The 24,032-nt window shown below is 32.1% G+C and overlaps 3 protein-coding genes across 7 annotated transcripts; all 3 read right to left on the bottom strand.

Moving 5' to 3' along the window:
- Nucleotides 1-290: 290 nt before the first annotated feature.
- Nucleotides 291-5,333, bottom strand: LOC101208303. Of its 3 annotated transcripts, none has more exons than XM_004137899.3 (5): nucleotides 4,978-5,333; nucleotides 4,255-4,354; nucleotides 1,842-3,943; nucleotides 1,577-1,760; nucleotides 291-997 (listed from the first exon to the last, which is right to left on the bottom strand). In XM_004137899.3, exons 3-5 carry the CDS (start codon nucleotides 3,699-3,701, stop codon nucleotides 375-377), a joined length of 2,667 nt encoding a protein of 888 aa, XP_004137947.1. In that variant the 5' UTR covers nucleotides 3,702-3,943; nucleotides 4,255-4,354; nucleotides 4,978-5,333; the 3' UTR covers nucleotides 291-374. The 3 variants fall into 3 exon arrangements, with proteins under 3 accessions (XP_004137947.1, XP_011651914.1, XP_011651915.1); XM_011653612.2 differs by having other exon boundaries at nucleotides 5,070-5,333; XM_011653613.2 differs by lacking the exon at nucleotides 4,978-5,333 and adding an exon at nucleotides 4,758-4,900.
- A 3,830-nt stretch (nucleotides 5,334-9,163) lies between these two features.
- Nucleotides 9,164-10,984, bottom strand: LOC101207402 (protein SLOW GREEN 1, chloroplastic). Its single transcript, XM_004137734.3, has one exon. The coding sequence runs from the start codon at nucleotides 10,735-10,737 to the stop codon at nucleotides 9,697-9,699; it is 1,041 nt and encodes a 346-aa protein (XP_004137782.1). The 5' UTR covers nucleotides 10,738-10,984; the 3' UTR covers nucleotides 9,164-9,696.
- A 644-nt stretch (nucleotides 10,985-11,628) lies between these two features.
- LOC101202900 (serine/threonine-protein kinase AFC1) lies at nucleotides 11,629-15,646 on the bottom strand. 3 transcript variants are annotated; one of them, XM_011653610.2, is made up of 13 exons: nucleotides 15,310-15,646; nucleotides 14,876-15,047; nucleotides 14,582-14,608; nucleotides 14,297-14,450; nucleotides 14,164-14,212; nucleotides 13,928-14,042; nucleotides 13,661-13,752; nucleotides 13,403-13,559; nucleotides 13,249-13,313; nucleotides 12,792-12,889; nucleotides 12,593-12,698; nucleotides 12,356-12,495; nucleotides 11,629-12,007 (listed from the first exon to the last, which is right to left on the bottom strand). In XM_011653610.2, the coding sequence occupies exons 1-13, from the start codon at nucleotides 15,415-15,417 to the stop codon at nucleotides 11,959-11,961; spliced, it is 1,332 nt and encodes a 443-aa protein (XP_011651912.1). In that variant the 5' UTR covers nucleotides 15,418-15,646; the 3' UTR covers nucleotides 11,629-11,958. The 3 variants fall into 3 exon arrangements, with proteins under 3 accessions (XP_011651912.1, XP_004137764.1, XP_004137763.1); XM_004137716.3 differs by having other exon boundaries at nucleotides 11,629-11,993; nucleotides 15,310-15,645; XM_004137715.3 differs by lacking the exon at nucleotides 11,629-12,007 and having other exon boundaries at nucleotides 12,039-12,495; nucleotides 15,310-15,645.
- Nucleotides 15,647-24,032: the final 8,386 nt, after the last annotated feature.

Genomic DNA, 24,032 nt, shown 5'->3' with positions numbered 1-24,032 from the left:
TAGCGGTACAACAAACTTATAATTGAACCATTTTGTATTAGCATTTTCTAAACAAAGAATGTGGTTGAGCAATTCTTACAAGGCTTGTTGGAGAAGGTCTAATTTGAGTATCCTCTACTCTTAACAATGACGTGATTTGTTGATTCATTCTCTTGTTATCTTTTAAAAAAGTAAGAAACAACCTTAGAAAGTTAATTTTGAATAATTTGCCCAAGTAGTCCAGCTATATGAGAAATAGCAATTTGATTCTGACTGCATTCTTCTTACCTATTACCTAAAAAATGCATCACTTAATCATGGAATGGTTTTTTTTCTTCTCATGCAATTTTTTTTAAAAGGCTTTAATATCTTATTTCAACATCAAGCTACATAATCTATAAATACATGTCAACTACCTCAGTTATGAGTTCATCTACCATTAGTCTCTCAATCTCCTTACCTATTACATCAACATCATACCCCAACACTAACCATTGACTCGTCCTTCCCACCACTTTCTCTACAATGTCTTCATCTACTTTCTTCACTTGCTGCTTAGCTAGAAACTTACACAAATTATTGCAAAGCCCTTCACCATACCCTACTTGTATTGTTGGGGGCCTTACCCATGGATAAGGGTCAGTGAATTTTTGGTAAATATCCAAAATTCCTAAATTTATACAGTCAAAAAGTAGCTTTCTTTCTGACCTTGGTTGAGAAGACCTACCCGCGTACTTCTTCTCGAGATCCTCAAATGTAGATGGATCAACAGGGCATTCCAGAGAGTGCCACATTGCAACAAACATGTCCGGTTCAGTATCTTTAAAAGCCGAGTTTTGTAAAACATCAGTTACATATGAAATCTCCCAGCTATCTTCACCATTGGATGTATATTTATCCTCTGGAGACTCGACGGAACCTTCCACTCCATCTTCATCACTCGAGATGTGCTGTGTTTCTTCAGATTCAGTGAAAGCTTCAGTCTCTAACTTGAGTAACTTGAGTTGCATTCGAAGCCCTGTATTCATGATACACAGGACAACAAATTAAAACTTATCCAGCTTCAGAAAGTAAATGATAGTTAAAGCCATAAGATTCTAGTCTCTATAGAGACCTTACTAGTTCTCATTTCAGAATACTTGAATGAGATCATATATTGTAACTCTATAGATCTCAATTCTCAATATCATATTCATCCATTTCTTCTTGCTCGTTGATGAATGAAAATTAGATCAGTCCATTCAATAATTTTATTTTTTTTCCTTTTCATCAATCGCAAGTCTAGCTAAATTTGGAGAACTAAAAAAAAGGAAATTATTGGACTGCATGATAATCAGAAGAGTCAATGGTATGACAAGAAACTATAAGCATTTACTTATTAAGATGAAAATTGAGTCAAACAACTTGTACAAATACAAACGAAAACCACCCAATTTCACATTCGAAGCAAAATTCAATATGTTCATGATTTGAATAATATCAGTCTTGAATAACACCAACAGGCAAACGTATAAGAATTATTTCAAACATAGGTTGATGTCATCTGCCAAATCACTTCAATAAATGCCTAAAGGAGAACGTAACCGAATGTAATTACCATGGAGGTCAGCACTAAGACTCTCAAAGCAGTCAGAACCAGGTGGTAGATCATCTGCAAAAGGAGGTTCTAGAACTGAAACTGGACTGGGCTGCTCAGCCTCCTTTGAGCTTACAGGAGATTCTATTCCAGATACAGATTTCAATTGGAATGAAATATCTTCAGATCCTTCTGGTGACAATCCCTGGATATAACAAAATGTTTTAAACCGGAGAAAATTTTCAAATGCAGTTGAGGTGTACAGTGAGAATATTTTAAGACAAACCTTAGAGATAAAACAGCCCTGATTCCCAGAGAGAGAAGTATCTTCTACCACTGAATGAACAGGCAATTCAAGTTGAAGTTCCTCATTGGAGGATACAATCACCTCTTCAGATTTCACTCTCAAATTCATCCAACTTTCAAGAACTTCAGTTTGGTCCTGAACTGGGAAATGTATTGATTCTTCAACAACCAGAAGATTCCTATCGACTGGTTCATTGTCTTTAAAATCACTATCTTGATTCTGGCTAGTGCAAATCTCCAGTACAGGGTCACTAAATTCCTCAAGTGAGCAGATAGAACCATGAGATTTTCTTCTCCTATGTCTGGAATTTCTGCGGCCTATATGTTCCCTTAGGCACAAATTCTCACTAATTGCCTCCTTTCTTTCCCACTTGAAGGCCTCTTTTGGTATCGCAAATGGATCCATCCTCAGAGATTCGGAATTTGTTTTAACAATCTCAAAGGAAGTTGAAGAGGCAGGAAGAGATCTTGACCTAGATAACTTTTCTAAGCAGATGTCCTTCCAGCCATCCCTACTACTTATGCCGAAAGGTTCAATACGCTGGTCATTAAAAATTTTGCCGCTGGATTCTCCCCGATGCTTTGGTTCCATATGTGAAGGTGTAGTTTCCTTCTCGGGCATGGCAAGCATCTCAGCCAGTGTGCAACTCCTACCAACCGCACCTGTGTTATGGTAGTCACAAGTAGTTTTCCACCTTTCTGATAGTCTCTTCTTAGCTTCTGCACTCAAGGATGACTTTTTGTAACGAAAGGATGAAGACTGGAGTTGACCATTTAAGCCAAACATATTGCTGGAATTGCATTTCCCAGCCTCCGAATCATTCCCAATGAAAGGACATCCATTCCTATCATGTCTTGCTGTTCCAAATGATGAACTCATGGAACTATATTCAAAATTCTCTCTCACTTGCTTAGTTTTCTTGGAAACTTCTTTAGAAGGTCTAACCTCATGACTTGATACCCCTAGGCCGTCATCATGATTCTTTGTCCTCAAAGTTTCCATCCCCCTGATCTCCATCCTTTCAAATTCTGATGGCTTCCTACAGCTAGACTGAAAAGAATGTGAGGACGGTATAACACCAGAAGAATTTTGCGCCTTCCCAAGATTTGGCTTCAAAACAACAATTCTTTTCGGAAAGATAGACAATCTTTCGTCGTCCTCTAATTTAATTCTAGAACTTTTAACAGGACATTTCGCCACATAATTAGAATCAGAGGGACTGACATGACTGCTACAATGCTTGCGAGATTTTCTGTGCTTCTTCCGTGGATTTCTCCTCGCTAACTTCCTACTGGATTCATGGCACCCATGATTCTCATCATCTGATGATTTTGAAGGTGCCATATGAATACAACTTGAGTGAGGAAGAACATCATTTATGTCAAGAAGATGCTTCATGAACAGAGAATCTGGCTGCTGGAGATATTTCAGTAGAAGTTTCTTGTTCGAATCCAATATTTCAAGTGCGTCATGAATTTCCTTGGAACCCTGTAACTTCTCATCTGTTACGAGACGTCTGGCATCCATGAACTTCTTCTGAATGTATTCCATCTCTGTCTGAGAAGGCTTCAGATTTGAATTCTTAGGTACTGAGAAACTGCTGCTTCCTTTCATTGATGTTTCCTGTACCTCAAACACATCCTTAAATTTTTGCTGCCGCCTCGAACTCCGTGCATACAATTGATTGTCGTCAGATGTAAGGCCCCTCTGAGATTTTTCAGGTGATGCCGTCATCTGTTGTTTATAAGACGACTGCCGATGCGGCACTGGCATCCCATCCAGACCCATCAATTTAGCAACGGGACTCGGTGACCTCCTGAATTCAACCTCTTTAGACATTTCTTCTGCTAAAATATTTAACCTTGCTTTAAAGAACTCCCACTTCAACTTAAGCGTGGACTACAATTTTTGAATTCATTTTACCAACCAAAAGTTCGGTTTTCATTTTCATTCTACAGAACGACCAAAAACAAGGGGGAATCAGCTAAACCCACTTGATGAAGGAAGTAGTATAGACCATATCACATAGTTCAACCAACATATAATCAGCTGCTGATGAGATTTGAAAACCTGGCTCTTACCTGGAAAATCCGGTAAACCAGAAAGGAGTGAAGGATCAGAGTTTTTTTTTTTTTTTTCCCTTTTTGAAAGGAATAAAATATCCCAAGTTTAAAAAGTGAAATTTGAAAGGATTTATCAAGGAATCAAGTGTTGCTACAGAAAGAATCCAATGTTCTAAAACAAACCAAAGATATTCATTTTAAATTTACAGGAAATATGTAAAAAACACAAGGACAGAAAAGGAGATAAAGAGAAGCAGAACAAAGGGAGGAATGAAGAGTTCACAAAAACAAAAATGAAATTCAATTTAAAGGTGAACTTCGGAAAGTACCTGCATGGCGATAACTTTGCCGAGCAACTTACTTTCACGCGCCTCAGTTACATCCAGAAAAATTATTACGGAAAGAGATGATTTTATAAAGAAGAAAACCCTGCAAAAGAATAAAAAAGTGGGGAAAAAAAAAGTCAAAAAGTAGCTTCTTGAAAACCTGCTTTAATTTCAAAGAATTCAAGCTAAGGCAATAACCACCGAGACTTGATATTGCAGACAAACTGCAACAGACGACAGTAGAAACAACAATAAATACATATAAACAAAAATTCTTTCCAATTACTCAATTCTATCTCTTCTCAAAAGGAAAAGTTGAAAGTACCACCATACCAATTAACACCAAAACATCAAATCCTTGGCTTTTCAAATCAAATTATCAAAAACAATAAAAAAAAAAAAAAATCAGACTAATGGGGGTCGCAACTTTCTCAGTTCATTAAGATTTTACAGGAAAAGAAAAGAAAAACACCCAAATTTCCAGCTGAGAAAACTGTGACACAAACCTAAAAACGAAAATACTGGATTGACGTTATCCCACCTCAGTACATTCAACAGAAGCACAGGAACAAACAAACAAACAAACAAATTCATTTCTGTACTCTTTTCCTTCACCGAAATTTCCTCACGAAAAAAACTAAACGAAACGACAGACTTCTCGAATACGTCGCCCTTTCAAAACAACTGTTCAGAAAGCTCATACAAGTGATTCCCGTGAGCTCCTACCTATTTTGTCGAAGCAGGTCGAAGCTTCTCTAAAAGCACTTTCTAAATAAATGAACAGTCAACAAAAACACGATCGAATTCCCCGAGAGTACCTCGAATTCCACCACAAGCAAATGAAGGACACCTCTCAATCTCAGATTCAAAAAATCCGGTACAGTCCGAAAATCCGCAGATCGTGAGATTGGAAAGAACAATAAATAAGGAATGTGTGTGGCGTAGTAGAACAGGAACAAATCCTATCCAAATCAAAGAAAAGAAAGTTCCGCTCCGGTTAATCGAAACGCCGGAGGGATCGATCGGAGAGAGGAAAAAAAAAAGAAAAAAGAGAAATGAATTTGAACATTTAAATTGGTGAAGGATTGAGAAAGATGAGCGGCAAGTGGATGGACTGAAATGCCAATTTGGCTTAATAAAAAGTGTCGACGTGTCGGAAGCTTATGCCGCCATGTCGACATTTGAAACTATCGTATAAGGAAAGATAGGGAAATTAAAAGGGGTAGTTTTGTAAATTGGCTGAGAGGGGTAGATTTGGAATTCCACTGTAATTCAAAGAAGGATGAATTTACAAAAGTTTGGTGGCATGAAGCATCTTGACTTTTGTGTAATTATTTTTAAAATCTTCAATCTTCTTTATTTTGAAAATTTCTTTACCAAAAAAGATATATATTATTTGAACTTTTCTTCAATCAATCATATCTAAAATTGTACAAATTAAAATCTAGCTAAAAATCATTTAATTTTAAAAAAATTCAAAATCCTAACAAAACAATCAAACAAACACTTATATTCTTAATCTCTAATTTTGTTTAGTTAGATTATTAATTCTAAGTTTTTAAATAATATGAATTTTCCAGTAATTTTTATCCTTTATATTTTCATGTTATATAACAACATTTTTACTACAAAAGACAAAAGCAAATTGAATGATGTAAATAATCACGTAATATAATTTAATAAAAAATAGATCTGCTTTTTCTTATATTATTATTCAAAAGTACAACAATAATGAAATTAGGGAAGGATTTGTGGTGGACTCCCACAATTATAGAGGCACAGCTATCAATTATTTCTATTAGTATAACTTACTTTAGTATCTTAACAAAATATAATGTCAATTCTAAAGATTATGTACAAAATAAACTTCCATCCATACACAGCTTGCACATACGTAAATATAATCATGTAATCGAATTAAGATATTAAAATTTAGACATCTACCAAAATTACTTAAATTCATCCTATTCAAATCGATAAATTTACTTAGAGGTATTAAAAATTGAAAAGAATTCGAAACTAAAACTTCAAAAATGTTCATAAGAAATTATAGAAATTGGAATATGTTTTATTGTGCAACTAAAAAGGAGAGATGCATGAAACATGGAGAGAGTGATAGGACATTTGTGTATATATATATAAATGACAAATGAACCTTCCTTTTACTTTATAGAGATAGACTTAGCACAAAAAAACAAAAGTGACATATATGGGCAATCACCTAAGTTTATTTGCCATGTCTACTACAAATCTTACCATATCATCACAACAATCCAAGGATGATTGAATTTTTTTTTAAATTTTGTTATCATTTTGAAATTTTTATAATTAACCCAATAATCTCATAGATTGAAGGTTCAGATACTTGTTATTGAATTGAAATCTACGCTAATATGTTTGTAATTAAAAGAGTTTGACGTTAACAATAAGGATTAGTATTAATCTCTTTAATATCTTCTATTAATCTCATTTAATTTAGGAGCAAAAACATCTCAATCATAAATTTAAATGATTTTTATAAATTTTGATAGCAATCATTTATAAATATATCCATAATTATATAATTAAAATCAACGTCGACATTTTAACTCGTGCCCATACTAAACAACATTAGGGATTTGATTTTTAAAGTTATAATCCAAAGTCAAAATAAAGATTAGGAATTTTACTAATTTTAATCATTGATTGTTTCTGGAAACTAACCTTTTTTTGTGGGCATAAATATAGGTATATAACAATTAGAACAGCTAAAATAAAATAAAATAATAAAATGTTCTTAAAAAGAGGAGAGATAAAAAAAATATATTGGAAGACCCCACCTATTTTTCTAAAAAGGATAAGAACATTTACAATATTTATTTTGCTTTAAGAGAACTTTGCATTAAATCATTTGTATTCTTTTTTAAGAAAAAAAACAACAAAAGACCACTACTTAATTTCAAGTAATAAATAATAAAGTAAACTATCACTGTAATGTATTTTGAATGAAAAAAAAATGTTCATTTTACTATAGGTGAAAATGACACTCAAGAAAAAGTAACCAATGAAGGCAATTAGAGGAACACACAACACAGTAAAAACATTTTCTACTGGAAATCCTAAATTATATAACTATGAATTCCAGATCTAAAATCTAAAAATAAGAAACAAAAACCAAAATGTAACCCCAAAATTTCAAAATCTGAAGGTACAAAAATTGAATGAAAATAATGTGAAAAGAAAAAGAAAAGTATAGTAGAAATGTTTGAGTATTCCAAGAAGGAGACAAGAGTTCTGGGTTTAAACTAAAAAGGAAAAAGGTAAATTTGCTAAGAGTGGAGCATCATCTTTGAGGTCAAATCCCAATTTTCGGCCCTCCAATTTCAGATTCCCTTTTATCATTTATCTTTTTTTTTCCCTATGCACGACGAACAAGGATCGACTTAGTGACATAATCTCAATACTTAACTAAGAAATCTCGTGATGAGTACAATCATAGTCACCAAGCCCAAATGTTTGTATGTTAGAGGGTTGTCCAAACACTCACAGATATCAAAAGAAAAAGACAAGTTTAAGGCAATCCATTCATTCTATGATCATACAGCTTTCAATTTTGTATCTAATGTTCCTAATGTTCGTAATTAAAATAAAACGTTGAATAGATCAACCAACCTACTAAACACAAAATTCAGAACTCAAGGACCAAACAACCAACCTGATATTGTTAAACTCAATCTTATATAAAACCTATATTCCAAAATTCATCCCAATGTCTACATTAAACCAAGAAGTGCAATACTATATTCAACCTGAACAATCAACAAGTTGTTTCAATGATCATCATAGTTATAAATGTAAAAAAAGAAAACAGAAAATTAATTGACATTTGCTATATGAAGCAATGAGTACGCACATGAAACCAGCCATCAATATGACTGAAGACAAGTAAATGTATAAACCAACCTTTTGTGTCGTATCCAGAGGGGAATTGTTGGCCTCCAAGCCTCCACTTGTACTTTGCTTTCTGCAACTGCATGGTCCAGATGAATTAATGCGATATGACATAAATGAAATGAAGCTCAAACCTTCATTTTTACAATTCAAAAGAAATATAAACACTATTCCATGAGAATCGTCTAACATCAACAAGTGTAATGTAATAGTAAAATGAAAAAGAGGCAAATTCCTCTCAGGGTAGAAAATTATGTTTTGCATTCAAAAGGGCAGATGTTACGGGAAATGTCTAGCATGGAAGAGACATACGGCCACAAAAGTTGAGAGTAGGTGATGACCTAAAATATTCAAAAAGCATACAATGTGGCTCCATTACATTTTTCAAATCTAAAGCCTTCCTCTTCGATAAAGTTAGGCATACTATTAAACCTCAATCTGAACTTCTTTTTTAAGAAAAGCTCCAAAAAAAATATCCAAAGAACCAGCAACATGACGAACAATACAGTGACGTATGAGCAACCTGATTTCCAATAAGAAGACAGAAGGATAAAAAAAAACAACCCAAATGTCTCCCCAAAGCTCCAATCTCGTCAATTGCATACTCCACCTTAGCGAACTTTGGAGAGCAGTTGTTAATCAAATCCACCACCTCCCTGCATAAGATTCAACCGCAATAAAAGAAGATACAGAAGAAAGACGGTTGAGACACTCGATAATCGTTTGGGCTTCCAACAACTTAGCGAACCAATCTTGAGTGAAATTACAGAACCCTATTCAAATAGGAGATTCGAGAGAACCATGAATCACCCATTCTAATCCACCACAACTCTTCTCAAAGTTCCACGAAGCATGGAGATTCACCTTCGAATCAAAACGAATTGAAAGAATAGTAATAGTAATCTGGTGTTTTTCAAGGATAATTTAACATTCCTAAACTCTGTGCTAATTAGACGTAAATATAAAGAAACCAACAAGAAAGAAAACAGAACTACCACCATCCTTTTATTGATCAGAACTAAAGGCCTAAAAATCAATCAAGTGAATGATATTACAATTTGCAATAATGAAAAGATACAATGCATAATCTTCATCCGTCACCCTGTTAGAGAGAAGATACAATGCAGAAGCCGATTCCAATGTCCAGCTAGTTAAGATTTAAGAAAGAAATTCAAAGTCCAAACTTACAAAATGTTTCTCCTTTGAACAAGCCAGAAACTTATCTAACTCAGTCCAAAGCACAGTCATTTATTTCAGGTTATACATTTCTTGCAGAAACTTATCGAAGTGTACTACGATTAGACATGAAATTCAATGCACCAAGGCATGTGCAATGTAAAAATGGGATCCAAAGAGCAACTTCAGCTAAACAGCTACATTCATCAAGCTCCCTAAAATGGGAATAACAACATATTTACCTTTCATCTCTTAATTTCAACTAACCATGACAGTTTTTAAGCAACAAAACCATCGGTTACAGAACCAGAAAGTCATGAAGATATTATAAAAAGACAATCAATTATTCGAAGCGGCTGCATCCCTCTCAATCTGCTGTACGAAATGCTTGGCTGCAAACATGTTTTCATCAAAATATTCTTTATAAGGGTGGTTCTTTGGAACAAGTCTTCGAAATATCTCAAATTGCTTCTCGGCCTCATCATTCCTCTTAAGCAGGGTATAAAGAATTCCCTGACACAAGTATGGCCTAAAATCCCTTGGTTCTTCCCTCTTAAGTTCCTGGTAATCTTTCAAAGCTTCAGAGTAACTTCCTTCCATAACTTTAATCTGAGCTATCAAGAGCTTAAAATCCCTTTCCTCAGACTTGCCTTTATGTTTTTTGCAATGTTCCAATGCTTCTTCAACCCTGTTCAGAATCGCCTTCAATGAATCAATATCTGATGTTTCTGTTAACATAACAAGCCCATGATAAGCCTCAACTTGAAAAGGATCCTTCTCTAAAATCTTCTGAAACTCATTTCTCGCTAATTCAGAGTTACCCACATGACTATAAACGTTGGCCTTCAACACTAGCCATTCTAAATCATTGGGCTCAAGTTCTATTAAACGGTCTAGAATTTTAATAGCTTCAGGAAACTTCCGAGCCTTAACTTTTACCTCAATGAGCGATCGAAGAGCTTCAACAGAATCGTTCACCAATTCTTCTTCAAGTACCGTCTCTTTCTCTCCACGAGAACCTTCGTCTTTCATCGATTCCTTCACCGAATCCACCGTAGGCGGAGGAATGGGGGCTGCAATAGCAGGTTTTCCGCAAAACCGCATGAAAAACAAAGCGGCGGCCGCGGTAAGAGTAACGCTGGTGGTTTTGAGGATGGATGAGGAAATAGGGTCTAGAATTAGGGGAAGTGAGGATCTGGGCCGTTGCGGAGTTCGGAAAACTGAGTCAAAGGAGGACGATTGGAACGAGGGAAATGCTCTGGATGATGATTTAGACGACGACGACGGTACCGACAGTCGGGTTCTGAAGCTAAGTGACGAAAGTGGTCTTGAAAACGACGGTAAGTGGTGGCAGTCTTGTAGTCTTCCGAGAGAATCCATGGCGGATGGGAGTAGAGGAATGGGATTTACAGCGCTCCAAAACCCGGATCACGTTGCACACAATGTAGATGATGAAGAATAACGACGACGGCCGACTGCCGTACAGGAATCTTGGTCTAATATACCCCCTACGACGTCGTTTAACAGGAAAGACAAAAGAAGCCAATTATAATTGGCGCCATTTTCGAAAAAAAATATTTATATTTGCAAAGGCCTCATTCCTTTAGCTCACAATTTTTTTTTATTATTTTTCATTCAGGTGAACTGTTTTTTTCTTTCATTTCAAGTTTCGTTATTTGGTTTTCTTCTTTCGAGATTAATAATACATTTTGTTCTATTTCAAGTATCAAGTTTTAAATAAATTATTTTCTTGAATGTCATCATTAAATTTCTATGCTTTTTTATTTTACGCTTGTGTTCTATAGCACATTTTAGAAAATCGTAACAAAACTTGATAACAATTGAAAAACAAATAAAAATAGCTACAGATTTTGGCAGATGTAGTAGAAAATTGTAAGAATAAATAGGAACCAGTTTCAAATATATTATAAGGAATAGAGAAAAAAAACTAAATTCCTCTTCTTTTTTTTTAATTGACTTTTCCATAGTTCAAACTTAAACAGTTATTATTTTCTTAAAAAATAAGAAAGAGCAAATAATACTAAACATGAGAAAAAAAACTTGGGTTTCTTTTACTCAATTCAGAAAATCAATTAAATTCCTGCTCGTAATTATTTTTATTTTCAAATCATTTTTAATAGAAAAAAAAAAATAAACACTTAAAAAGTGGTTCTTCAAACTCCGGTTTGAACTCTTATATTTTCCGAGGGCCTTTGGGTTGGTCGTTGAAAGGCGCATAACGCCATTCTTGCATGATGTTTTACCAATTGCTAGGCAATAAAAAAGCCTGAAAGCCGAACACCATCATCAATTGATTGCCAGTAACTTTCGTCATTCACATGATCAAAAAAACCTCCTACAAAATAATTGGCCTTCTTTCCAATTCCCATCTCCAACAGAGGTTTCAAATTTTTATATATACTCAGCATGTTCTCAATCGTTTCCTGTTACCTCCATCTTCGTGTTTGGCTTTCCTATTCTGTATCTGTTGTAACCAAAAAACAGTACGGTGGGTCAAAAGCTCATTCACTCTTAGACACGCTCTTTTCGGCTAGTCTTGCCTCTCGGGTTTCAATTCCACGTCAGTCTTTAGTTTGCTATCTACATTCCAACTGTTAGTCCTTGTCCAAGCTTACCTGGAAATAATGAACTAGCCAGAGTACATATCAATACCAAAAAAGAAAAACAAAAGAATATTAGTACATTACTTTTGTGGTTTTGCATAAAAACCTCCACAACCAAACTAGGAATTTATCAGGAATAGATGTGGTAATATGTAGAAAAGTAAAATGGGGGAAGAAATGGGAGTGTGATTGAATCATCTTTTCAATTTTAACTACACAAGAATTTTGACGATTACAAAAGAAAAAAGAAAGAGATGATGAGCTTATTGGTGAAACAATTCATCGCTTTAAAGTTTCTTTCTTTCTTTCTCCCTCGATAGCGGCTCACTCTTTGATTAAAATGTGAATGAGAGAACTACAAGGGGTAACCACACCTTCTTAGATCCCTAGTGAAGAAAGGATGTCTTAGTGCTTCTCTTGCCATGAGCCTCTCTGATGGATCATAACGTAAGAGGCCTTGCAGGAGATCAATCAAATCACCAGCCGAGTGATCAACGTGCTGCATTATAAGGTTCTGCATCGAACATTTCATAAGAGACCACTAAAGAATTACACCTAGGATTACATAAAGAAATTGATGGCAAGTGAAAATGAAAGATAGAAATATTTACAGGCAGCCTCAGTAGCTTCCAGACTGCTCTCATGCTTTCTCGAGATGTTGCACTCTGAGGCCAATCTAGCTGCATGCCTCGCCTGAAGTATTTCTCAGCACGGCGACTGCAAAAGGTAAAACACAAAAATAAAAGAATGGTGAGGGCTTTGTCGAAAAGTCAACCCAAAAAATTAATAAAAGGAGAACAAAATCCTTACTCTGCACGGAGAACCATATGTTGGGGCAACGGGCCCAAAACCTTCTCCATCATGGCAAGATGCTCCAAGTTCTCATGCGTTTGAAAAAGTGCTTCGCCCTGCTCATCAAGCAAAAGAAAATAATAAAATGGAAAGGTTAAAAAAATCCAGACTAATCAGAGAACATAAAAACGAAATTCATAATATCCAAAAAAAGTTAAAACAACTTAATGTGGCCAATTACCAAAATAACTGTAACCGAGATAATAGATCATATAAATTTTGTCACCAAAATACTTAATGATAATATTTATCAGGAATCTTCCAAAATGGAAGGGCCAAAAAAGAAGGAAAGTCTAATTTTCCAAACATTCTTGGTCACAGATTGAAATTGAATCAAAGTGCAATTTGTTTGAGAATAAAAAAAATCTAATCAAAGAACAGAATATTTTAACCTAGTCTACAAGAAGATACTCACAGAACAAAGTTCAACAAGTATGCATCCGACACTCCATAGGTCACAAGGATAGTTCCAACCTAGACCTGTAGACAAAATAAAAACAGTGTGCAGTTAAAGGGCAAAGCATAGCCAACCGATAAACAAATGTTACTGCAAGAGAAAAAAGAGGTACCCAGGATAACTTCAGGTGCCCTATAATGACGTGTCGAAACAATATAGCTGTGATCTTGATGTTCAGTCGTGGTACTTCCAAAATCAATGAGCTTGATAGCAGCCGACTTCGGAAGATTCTTGAAATAGGAACCATCTTTCACTGAACGTGATAAAAACTAGAGTGCAGGAGGTCAGTTTTTAAAGAGAGTAACATATCTCAACCATGCAAGAATATTGTCCTTCTATGACCCAGAGAAATTGAAAGCAATCGCTATACCTTATGATCTGGAACTCTAATGAACTCTGAGGAAACAAGAAGAATATTCTCTGGCTTCAAATCAGTGTGAATTAGCCGTAGCTCGTGCATAACTACAGAAAATCATTTAAAGGGCCAGTAAGACAGACATTCGAATGTATATGTTATTTCATGCTCCAGCAAACAAACTGCCATGATTTCAATAAGCAATTCCAATTCCAGAATCCACCTTTAGGTGTATTCAACATCAAGTAAATAACAGAAAAAATGCAAAAATTATTCACACACATGCTACAGACTCCAGAAGTTGTCTGGCAAACTCCCGAACAAGATCAATCGGAAATGAACGGTAGCTGTTTTTGCGAAGAAAATCGTATAAGCTTGGTCCAAGCTTCTCAAATACCTGTCCAAACCATTTAAATTCATCCGCAAGTTTTCTTTTAACTCACACAATACTCAGGCATGCAGGAACTAGCATTGCCCCTCCAAATTAATCAAATCAGGAGATATTAACAAATACTTACAATACATATATGATTACGATAGTCAAACCAATTCCGAATTTGCACACAACTGCAAAGAATGAAACCACTTATACTAATATTTACATGAAACTTCTCCAACAAAAAGAGTGAAGTGAGATTCAACAAATCTTACCGGGTGCCTCCAATATCATGCCTAGCCAGCCTCTGAAGGACATCAATTTCAATCATGGCAGCCTCACGATATTTGCTTATTGATCGAACAATTTTAATAGCTACAACCTCTTTTTTCTCACTATCCAAGCATTCTAACACTTGCCCAAATGTTCCTGAAGTAGAAAAAGAAAAAGTTATTGAAACACTGTGAAATAGAGAAAAGACAAAAAAAAAAAAAAAAAAACCAATAAATAGGAGCAACAGTGAGAATAAAGGAAAATTAGGTTCATGAAAATGTACTGACCTTCACCCATTTTGCTCAAAATTGTGTCTGCAGATAGCATAAACAGAAGACATAAGCTAATGACAGTAATATCAACCCTAAACACAAATTATCAACAAATACAATGTAGGATTGTCTCAACCATCAATTACCACATTCAACATTAAATAACCATATAACTTCCAAATTAGGAACAAATTCCAACAAATTTACCACCAATCTGATCCCTCTCATAAGTGTCTAAAGTGTACCAAGGGATAACAATTAGAAAAAGCAAATCCATGTACTACACTCAGAGAACTGGGAGATGCTTACAACGAGGAGTTAAGCATTCCCCAATGGAAAATACATAGTGCCCATCTTTATTATCAGGCCTCCATGGAGGCGATCCAACGCGTGGAGCTCCTCTGCAATACATGGACGGATATGCATAATTGGGAACTTGCCCATTCCCAAATTCCTGCCCGCAGTATGGTGGTGGAAGAACCTGAATTCATAAAAAAGTCATATGTCAAACACAAATCCGGTCGTCAAAACACAAACGCTTTGGATTCTAGGTGCCATAATATGGACAAAACACATAAAAAGCCGAAATCCATTTCCAAGATTTGAAGATTTCACATCTCCTTTCCAAACGCACAGCTATCTTATAAAATGGAAAACGAATTACAACAATTACCATTTCCTAAGAACAGAAATTTAGGTCTGAAAAACACAAAATAAATCTAATAAATCCCGAGAAGCATTACCTTCGGTGGAGGAACAGGAGGAGGCATATCCCACGCTAATCTCTGTCTCTTCCTGGGACGTTTATCCATGTTTTTGTGTGGAAATTCAATAATCCTCTGAGTCTCCATTTTGCCTGGTTTTTCCCCAATTTTCTCTTCTTTCTCAAGTCCCACACAAAATTCTCAGAGAAGTCGAAGATCTCAACGACAGAGCTTCAATCGAAACACCAATCCTAATTCCAAAAAAACTAAGAAAACCGAAGAAATCAACTAACAAAGATGACGGAAATTCAACATTCGAAACCCTAATCGTGGAACAGATCTCGAACAGAAGTCGGAACCAGTACGGGATTAACCCAGGTTGATGATCAAGCTAACCTAACCAGGAATAACGGTTTATTTTCCTAACTATGGTTAAGAACAAGTGGGTCCCATCTCATAGCAAAAAAGAAAGAAAGAAAAAAGAAATTTTATTTTTTAAAATTCCTCCATTTTACTGGCGGGAACGTGAAAATAAGAGCCCACTATTTCTCTTTCAAAACTTGGGCCTTACGGCCCATTACCAACTCAAAAAGACCCAATTGCCCTTGCATATTATAAAGCCATAAGATAATTTTGATACCATGTTTAATTACATCAAATTATGTATCGACTCAAAGTTGTAATTTAACAGCTGATAGTAAATTCAATATAAGATCCTCTACTAACTAATCAAATGAAACATAAATATTCACTTTGATTTTCTACTAATATAAACTTTCCAACTTAAAACAACGTAAAAAATTGATTAAAAATCACATCGAGAATCGACATTTGTTTCCAACACTATCTCCATACCAACGACATGGACTTCTTTAACAATATTTATAAAACTTATAAAAGCAGAGTACTAATGGTTTTCGTTCATATACTTCCTTTACATTGTAATTCTAACGTATTGATAAATCTTGCATTAGATACAGTTAATTACTTAATTATCATTTTCTTCGATTCCAATCTTAAAGAATAACGGTCCTTGTTTTAGTTTGAATGACTTCCCGAGCCCACATGGGCAAGTGTATATACAAATATCTCATAACATTATATTATAAGTTATAACCTAACTAACTTGTTACATGTTGTAAAGTCATTACAATTAATAAATAGTTAATCTTCACAAAATATATGATTGGAATCTTCCACACTTACCAAAAGAGATTATTATTATTATTTATTTCAATGCATACAGAAGAAGTCACAAAGTCTATATAATTTCAAAGTACTCTGTGTGTATTAAACTCAAGTAGTCGACAATATCAAGAATGATGAAAGCCATTACGATAGGCATAACATATAAATCATTTATAATTCCTCTAAATAAAGCATTTTATTTTAAATTGAAGTGTTGTGTCTCTCTCAATTTTTATTTCTTTTTACTTATTTCATTATAGAATTTAAAAGAAATGGAAAATAAAAGTATTGCTCTTTATTGAGAAAATGCCAAATCATTAACATCTGCTAGTTTGTAATTATTATTCACTAATAGTGTTGTTTAAACTCTACATTACATTAATGTCATTGTCACGAATAAAAATAAAATCAAGTAGCCACTCAAGATTTAAATCTTATAATAATAATAATAAAAACTCAATACATTTTGATTTTATTAAAAGACAATTTAATAAGATTTCGATTTTAAATTTTATATGGATTGATCTTATGGTTAATTCTAGTGAGATTGAGTTTTTTTAACGAAAGGGTCAAAATTACATTTCAAAAAGTGTAAACGTGTTACATATACAATTTAACAAATAGTGGGGTTACACGATATGAAAGCCAATGAACAACCAAACATTCCTACATATATATTGAAAATTAAATAAACCAACATTTCACCTACTAAGAATATTTGTCAAGTTTACAAAGTTTTGGTGAGGAAGAGAATTTGAATTTTATGTTAAACATAAACTTAGGTTGGATTAATTAATTTAATATTCCAAAGTTGGGTGGTTGAAGTTGATATGAAGAAAAAAAAACTAATATACACTTGAATCATGCTTCAAATTGTATATGGTGTTAAACAAGAAAGATTAAAGGCAATTGAATGTCATTGTTTAGAGGAGGAAAGATTGAATAATAATCAATAAACAAAACAATGAAAGAGAGAAACAATATTTTTTAATGGGTCCAAAATGCCAAAAACACAGGAGATTCCATGGAAATGTGAAGAAGAGACAGAGAAGTTAGGACAACAAAATGGGATTTAAATTGAGAGTTGAAAAAGATTGATTGATCATTTGATTATTAATGTTAATGAGTATGTTTAATGGGAGGTTCATCTCCCTAACCTCCAATAATTGTTATCATATTTGAAAATGGGGTATTACTTTTTCAACTAAATGGGATGTTTTGTGCATAAACTTTGCCATTGGGGTTGGTTGGTGTGGTGGGTTTGTGCTTTTTTAAAAGAAGAAAATAAAAACTTGTTGATTCACATGTTTTATAGGTTGGATTGATTAACATCCAATCTCTCGTTTATGAAAAATCGATTACTTATCTTTCTTATTGTCAATTGTTTTGAGATTAAACGTCGTGTTGTTTCTCTATTATATGGTATTAGAGTCCCTTTTAAGTTCAAATAAGTAAAAAGTCAAAGAAAACGAGTTATTAAATTTGCATATTTTATGCTTGAATAGTGGACAATCACGTCATGTGTCTCGCTACATATCAAAGTGATTACACGTGATAAAACAATCATCAATCCCTTTTGTGAATAGGAGTGTAATTTATAACATGGGATATGAACAATTAATTAGGGTTTGTTGTCTCAATATATATTATAACCATTTGGATTCAAATTGTTGTGTTAACCGTTAATATGAAACATCAAAGGTTAACAATAAAAACGTGTTGAATGGAAAGTCGTCACACACGTGTTATATATACCATAAATACGAAACATACATAATTAAACAACAAAAATATTTTTGAACAAACAATTTCATATATAAATTGTCCTTTAAAATTACATAAAAATATATTTTATCTTTCTCTTTCACATTAATTAAAATCTCATTTTAACTATTTTTTCTATCGACTTACATAATAAACTATAGAACAACGTTGTGAGATCTGGTCACGGACTAATAGACCAAAATTACAGACCTATGGTTAAGTTATGATTAAGTACATGTATGGTAAAGATGAAACGATCAATGACAACCAAAAACTTTATTTAATTTCTATGTAGTTGTTTTTTCAAATATATACATACATCTATATATATATATATATATATATATATATATAATAGAAATTATGAAATGAGCTTTAAGGGGTAGTGCTTTGGGCACTCATAATAACACATTCTCACAACAATGGCCCATTGCACACATTTGAGCAAAAAAGGAGAAGAGATTTAAATTAACTAAATTAGCTACAACTCCAAATCATTTCAATGATTAGTCTATCTTTCCCCAACCACTAATCTCTCATTAACTAATTGTAAATAATAATATTATGTTAATCCACTCTTACATTATTCCATCATCAAGCAATCATTAACTCAACTTCTACTTTCATTACATTTTTTCATTTCAAATTTATCTTTTATCTAATCATTTCCATATATTTATCTCATGCTTTCACCGATTATATACAAATATTTATTCCTCACATCAACAGTCAAATTGATCAACGATATTCGTCGTAGGTCAATTGAAAAAACATAATTGTATTTTGTGCTTTCATATACGTAAATTTTAATTTAAACAAATTTAGACCACACAATTCACAACCAAACAATCGACATAGAATATCAATATAAATTTATAGCACAAGTGATATATAGTATAGGACTATTATATATTTTATAATAGTTTAGAGGTATAATGATTATCTCAATAATTTTTTATATGAACGAGAAAAAGTAATGAATTTAGTTTCTCAAAAATTTAAACTTTTTTAAGGTTAATGAAAAAGAATAACGAGTTATAGATAAATGAATAATAAAATGAATATCCACTTTATCGAGTTATTAAAAATAAATAAAATATGAAACTAGATCTACATCGATATGATATATATATAACTTTAGTACATATAATTGAAAATTAAAGCATATATTAAAATTAAAATGAACATGATGAGATGACCCCTCTTCGTATGGATGAGTAGGATAAAGCTTGGCAATCACATGAAAATGGAAAGTCAAATTCTCCTAATTAAATCATTCAAAAAGTCTATTACATATATATATATATACCTATAGGCCATAATAAAGGGTGAAGAGTATTAATAAAAAGTTGTATTATTCACACCCCACGTGATTGCATCAACTTTGACTTTATTTTAAATTTTATACTATGCTTTAGTGTTTAAGATTTTTAAATGTTAAAGAATTTAATTGAAATAATTTTAGAACAACAAAGATTCTTATTTGTATTGTTTCAACTATATATTTATATATAGTTATGATATTATGTGTGAGGCCATGCATAATTCAAAGACTAATATAATGTGAACTTTGTTATAATATTCTTTTGTTTTTAGTTTTTTATGGTCATTTTTTAAAAACTAATTACGGTAAGATGAAGGTTGTTGTTTTTGAAAACTATGCATATTATTGGCTTTTAAAACTTTGGTAAAAGTAAGATAAAATAAATAAATTTAACGGTGAACATCAATATAATTATAAGCTTAATTTTTTAAAATTAGATGGTCCTCATAATTGCTAACAAATTAAATTTCATAGATGATATGGGATTGAACATAAATACTATAATAACGATATACGATATACTATATACTATATATATGGTACTTTCTCATTTTTTTCCATGTCCAACAACGATACCAATGAGCTTATGAAATAGGGGGTTTTTAAGTAAACTTTGTACCGCAAGATTTAACATGTTTCACTTCTTCGATAATCTCTACTTGAATATATGGAGTTGTAGATATATTTCATTTCTATATTTAACCCAACCTTATAAGACGATAAGTTCAATAACAAATCAATTATAATACTAATGAAATCTTCATCAAATACCACCCGAAGATACAAGTGACGTGAAAAAACATTTTGAAATATTCTCCAAAAATCCAATTAAATTTGGTTTTTTGTCTTTTTTTTTACATTAATTAATTTTCACATTTAATTAGTTGGACACAACTAGTTAGGATAACATATGGAGGGTCCCCATTGATGAATATTAGACAGATAATTTATGGCATAAGAAAACAAGTAGTTTATGGATTAACATCAGTACATATTACTCTTAATCTAATAAAAAAGAAAAAGGAGAAATTAAACAGATTGACAAAGATGTGATTTTCTTGATTTAATTGAGATCAAGAGTGTGACATATAATTAGAAGTTTCTTAGGATAATGAAAATTATTAAATCTCTTTGGACTATAGCTCCCTATCACTATAACAATGCACTAATCAAACTATACACAAAATCACACACACATATATATATATTGTTTTGGTAATGGGAAAGTCAAAAAAGTTTGTCCAAGAAATTAAATGTGGTACGTGTCCGTAATAACATGATTTAGTTATGTATTCTTTTTAATATATAGTTTTTATAATGTTTTGGTAGATTTATTTTAGATATGGAGTCAACAAAAGTAACTTGTTTTTAATGTTGTTAATCATTTTATATTGGTGTGAGGTTGCTTTGATGGGTGAAAAAGAGCAAATCAATCCTAAACAATTTGAACTTTTTCAAAACTTTTGATTCATTTTGATATCTTTTCGTTGAATTAGTATACATTATACACGTATTAATAATGAACGTCATCCATCAATTTGAGATATGTTCGACATAGAGTAATTTTGTATATTTTTAACTGTTGAGATATGTTTATATTAATAAATTGTTTTATTTTACGATTCAATTTTATTATGATTTGAATGGACAATGTAAGTATACAATAATTTAAAAAGCATACAATCTCTCAAAACTACTAGTTTATAAAAAAAATTGTTCACAATTAGCACCATAACTACAACTATACACAATTGTTATAATTTAACCTAATTCCTTTAGTTTGGATAATTTCATTAGTTCAAAGATACAAACCCTTTAATTTGATTATAGTTTTTACTTTTTTTCCTTTTATTTTTTAGAAAACTAACTAATATTAAAATATTGTTTTGGTGTTGAGGTAATTCAGTTTCAGTCCATACACAGGTTGATTGTTCAATTTTATTTATGTATTTTCAATAAATCTTAAATTTAGTCTCTCAAAGTTAATTTTGAAGAAAATTGATAAAATTATATTTTTTTCTTTAATAAAATAAAAGTATGTAACGTTCTTAGAAGTTATAGTTAAAATTTTAAAGATATAACAAGATATTTTTAAAAAAATAAACGAAAAAATAGAATTGATGACTAAATTTAAGATTGATCAAAAGTGCATTTTGCTAAAATTGAACCATTATATATGGATTAAATTGAACAAATTTCAAAATCTAGAAACTGAAATCTTTAATCACAAAGAAAATGAACTATTAAAAATATCTATTAAAAAAGTGGCACGTGAAATTTATGATTATATTTGGTAGATTATACAATGATAGTTCCAAATCATGATAATCGACTCTAACGAGAAATTGAAACTTCGACCTCAACAAACGAAAATGTATAATCAACATTACCAACTTCTTGTATTAGGTTAGATAATCTCTTTCAAAACTTATAAATTCCAGAATTAATATTTCATAATCATAATATATGATTATAATTATGAGCAGAAATGTTACCACCTGTTGTTGCGTTAGGTTAATAACAGCAAGATCTTCAGGATCTCCGAGAGGAAACACAGCCGTCCACGTGGAATTTTAAAATAATGGGACACATGGCTCTTTCTTATTGGTCTGTCATTTAAAATGTGCCATATCCAAACAAAAGCAATAAACCTTAAACTAATATATATATATATTACGGAAAACGTGATCGGGTGTGGCGCACTCACACGGTCAAATTTAATGTAATTTTAATTAATTTCCCTTTGCGTGTTTCTCTTCCAAAATCTTGACCTTACCGCAACCCAAATAGGCCACGTGTAACGCCAATATTTCAGATTAAATCAATTCTTTTTTTCGTTTAAAACTACTTTTTTATTTTTATTTAATTATGTAAATTTTTCATTATTAATCAAACGGTATCAATTTGAATATTATGTCTTTAATTATAATAAATTCCTTTTCGAATATTCGGAAAAATATACCATCAAAAGTTAAACGAAAGCTCGAGTCTCTTTTGAAACTATACTAAATTCACAAATATATGTAATATTATACATATTATTTTACAAAATAATGTACTTGCTAATCTAGTGCAGTTCAACCATTTAAAACATATATTCATTTTCTACCATAATAATAAAAAAAGTAAATATAAATTAAATAAGAAACATTTTTTCAATTAGCAAAATAAACTAAAATATTTACAACATATAACAAAAAATTATATTCTATTAGTGATAGACTTTTATCACTGTCTATCAATATAACTGATAAAAGCATATCAATGTCTGATATAGTCTGAAATTTTGTTTTATAATAATGCATTTTATTAACCAAAGGTTTAAAAGGAATTCGAATTCAAACCTAGCTTTCGAAAAACACTATCTAATGTTCATCTCACGATTAAAATTAAAGCTCAATATAGTTGTTTATGGTGCTAATAACTGGCCAAGTAGGTCACAAACTTGGTTATTGAATATCATATCGATTTGATATACGCTCGAACATTAAAATTATAATTTTACAAAAAAGATAGAATATGACGTCCAACAATATTGATTGAATAACAACGACAAAAATAGACTAAAAGTAAGTCTAAAAGAACAAGTACATAGTTCTTTAAAGATAAGTATTTAGAAAACAATAACCTTATTTCATTTGTCATACCCACACAAAATTGTTGGCACAATTTCAAAGAAATATAGCTATTTTTGTCAATAATTTTGATAATGTAAGGAAAATGAATATAGTACAATCCAAAAGGCTATTTTGGATGCTTTTGTCCATTTTTCGAACCCTATTTCGTAAACAACTCCCAAACTTTTTGGCTAATGCCTTTAGGATTGAAAACCACAGTTTATGATAAGGAAACTCTGTGTACAAAAATTCATCATTCAAACAGTTCTCACCACAAATATATTGGAAATATTATCTATTCTCTTCTACATGTATATATATATACATACACTATTTTTGATAAAAATAGGGTTAAGTTTAAAATATAACAAAATTCATGTAATTAAACTATAAAATTAGCTCAAACTAGACCACACCACTGGAGGTTAATTAGACTTTTCATGAACATTAGTTTTAAATAGTATAATTATTCCAAAATAGGGTCTTTAATTGAATTAATCACAAGTAGGGATAGATAAGTCAGAGGGGGAAAACATAATTAATAAATAAGGTCAGTCTTATTTGTTGACTATTTTATCTTAGTGTTATTCTACCAAAAAGTTGATTAATTAGTACATTTCAAACCAAAGTTGAACATGTACAATAATTTAAATTAAACTCCAATCTCAATTAACCTTCTCCTTATTCTCTTAATTTGTTTAAAGTTATGGTGAAGGAATTATATATATATATATATATATATATATATATATATATATATATATATATATATGGAGTTGGAAGTACATTTTTGTAATGAATGAGAATGAGAGAGCGCTACAATCATAATCATTGTTGTAAAGCATATGGTACTTGTTGATTTCAAGCCA

Source organism: Cucumis sativus, chromosome 3 (assembly GCF_000004075.3).
Source record: "Cucumis sativus cultivar 9930 chromosome 3, Cucumber_9930_V3, whole genome shotgun sequence".
Lineage (NCBI taxonomy): Eukaryota > Viridiplantae > Streptophyta > Magnoliopsida > Cucurbitales > Cucurbitaceae > Cucumis > Cucumis sativus.
This window is presented reverse-complemented; position numbering and strand designations above follow the sequence as displayed.

Bases quoted from the DNA above. Each gene is read 5' to 3' on its own strand.
- LOC101208303 (XM_004137899.3), bottom strand. From the start codon at position 3,701: ATGTCTAAAGAGGTTGAATTCAGGAGGTCACCGAGTCCCGTTGCTAAA. The intron at 1,761-1,841 runs GTTTGTCTTAAA...TGTTATATCCAG, and splicing joins AGGGCTGTTTTATCTCTAAG to GGATTGTCACCAGAAGGATC. The intron at 998-1,576 runs GTAATTACATTC...TCATGAATACAG, and splicing joins TCTTAGTGCTGACCTCCATG to GGCTTCGAATGCAACTCAAG.
- LOC101207402 (XM_004137734.3), bottom strand. From the start codon at position 10,737: ATGGATTCTCTCGGAAGACTACAAGACTGCCACCACTTACCGTCGTTT.
- LOC101202900 (XM_011653610.2), bottom strand. From the start codon at position 15,417: ATGGAGACTCAGAGGATTATTGAATTTCCACACAAAAACATGGATAAA. The intron at 14,609-14,875 runs GTAAGCATCTCC...TGCTATCTGCAG, and splicing joins GGAATGCTTAACTCCTCGTT to ACACAATTTTGAGCAAAATG. The intron at 14,451-14,581 runs GTCAGTACATTT...TTTCTACTTCAG, and splicing joins TTTGAGCAAAATGGGTGAAG to GAACATTTGGGCAAGTGTTA.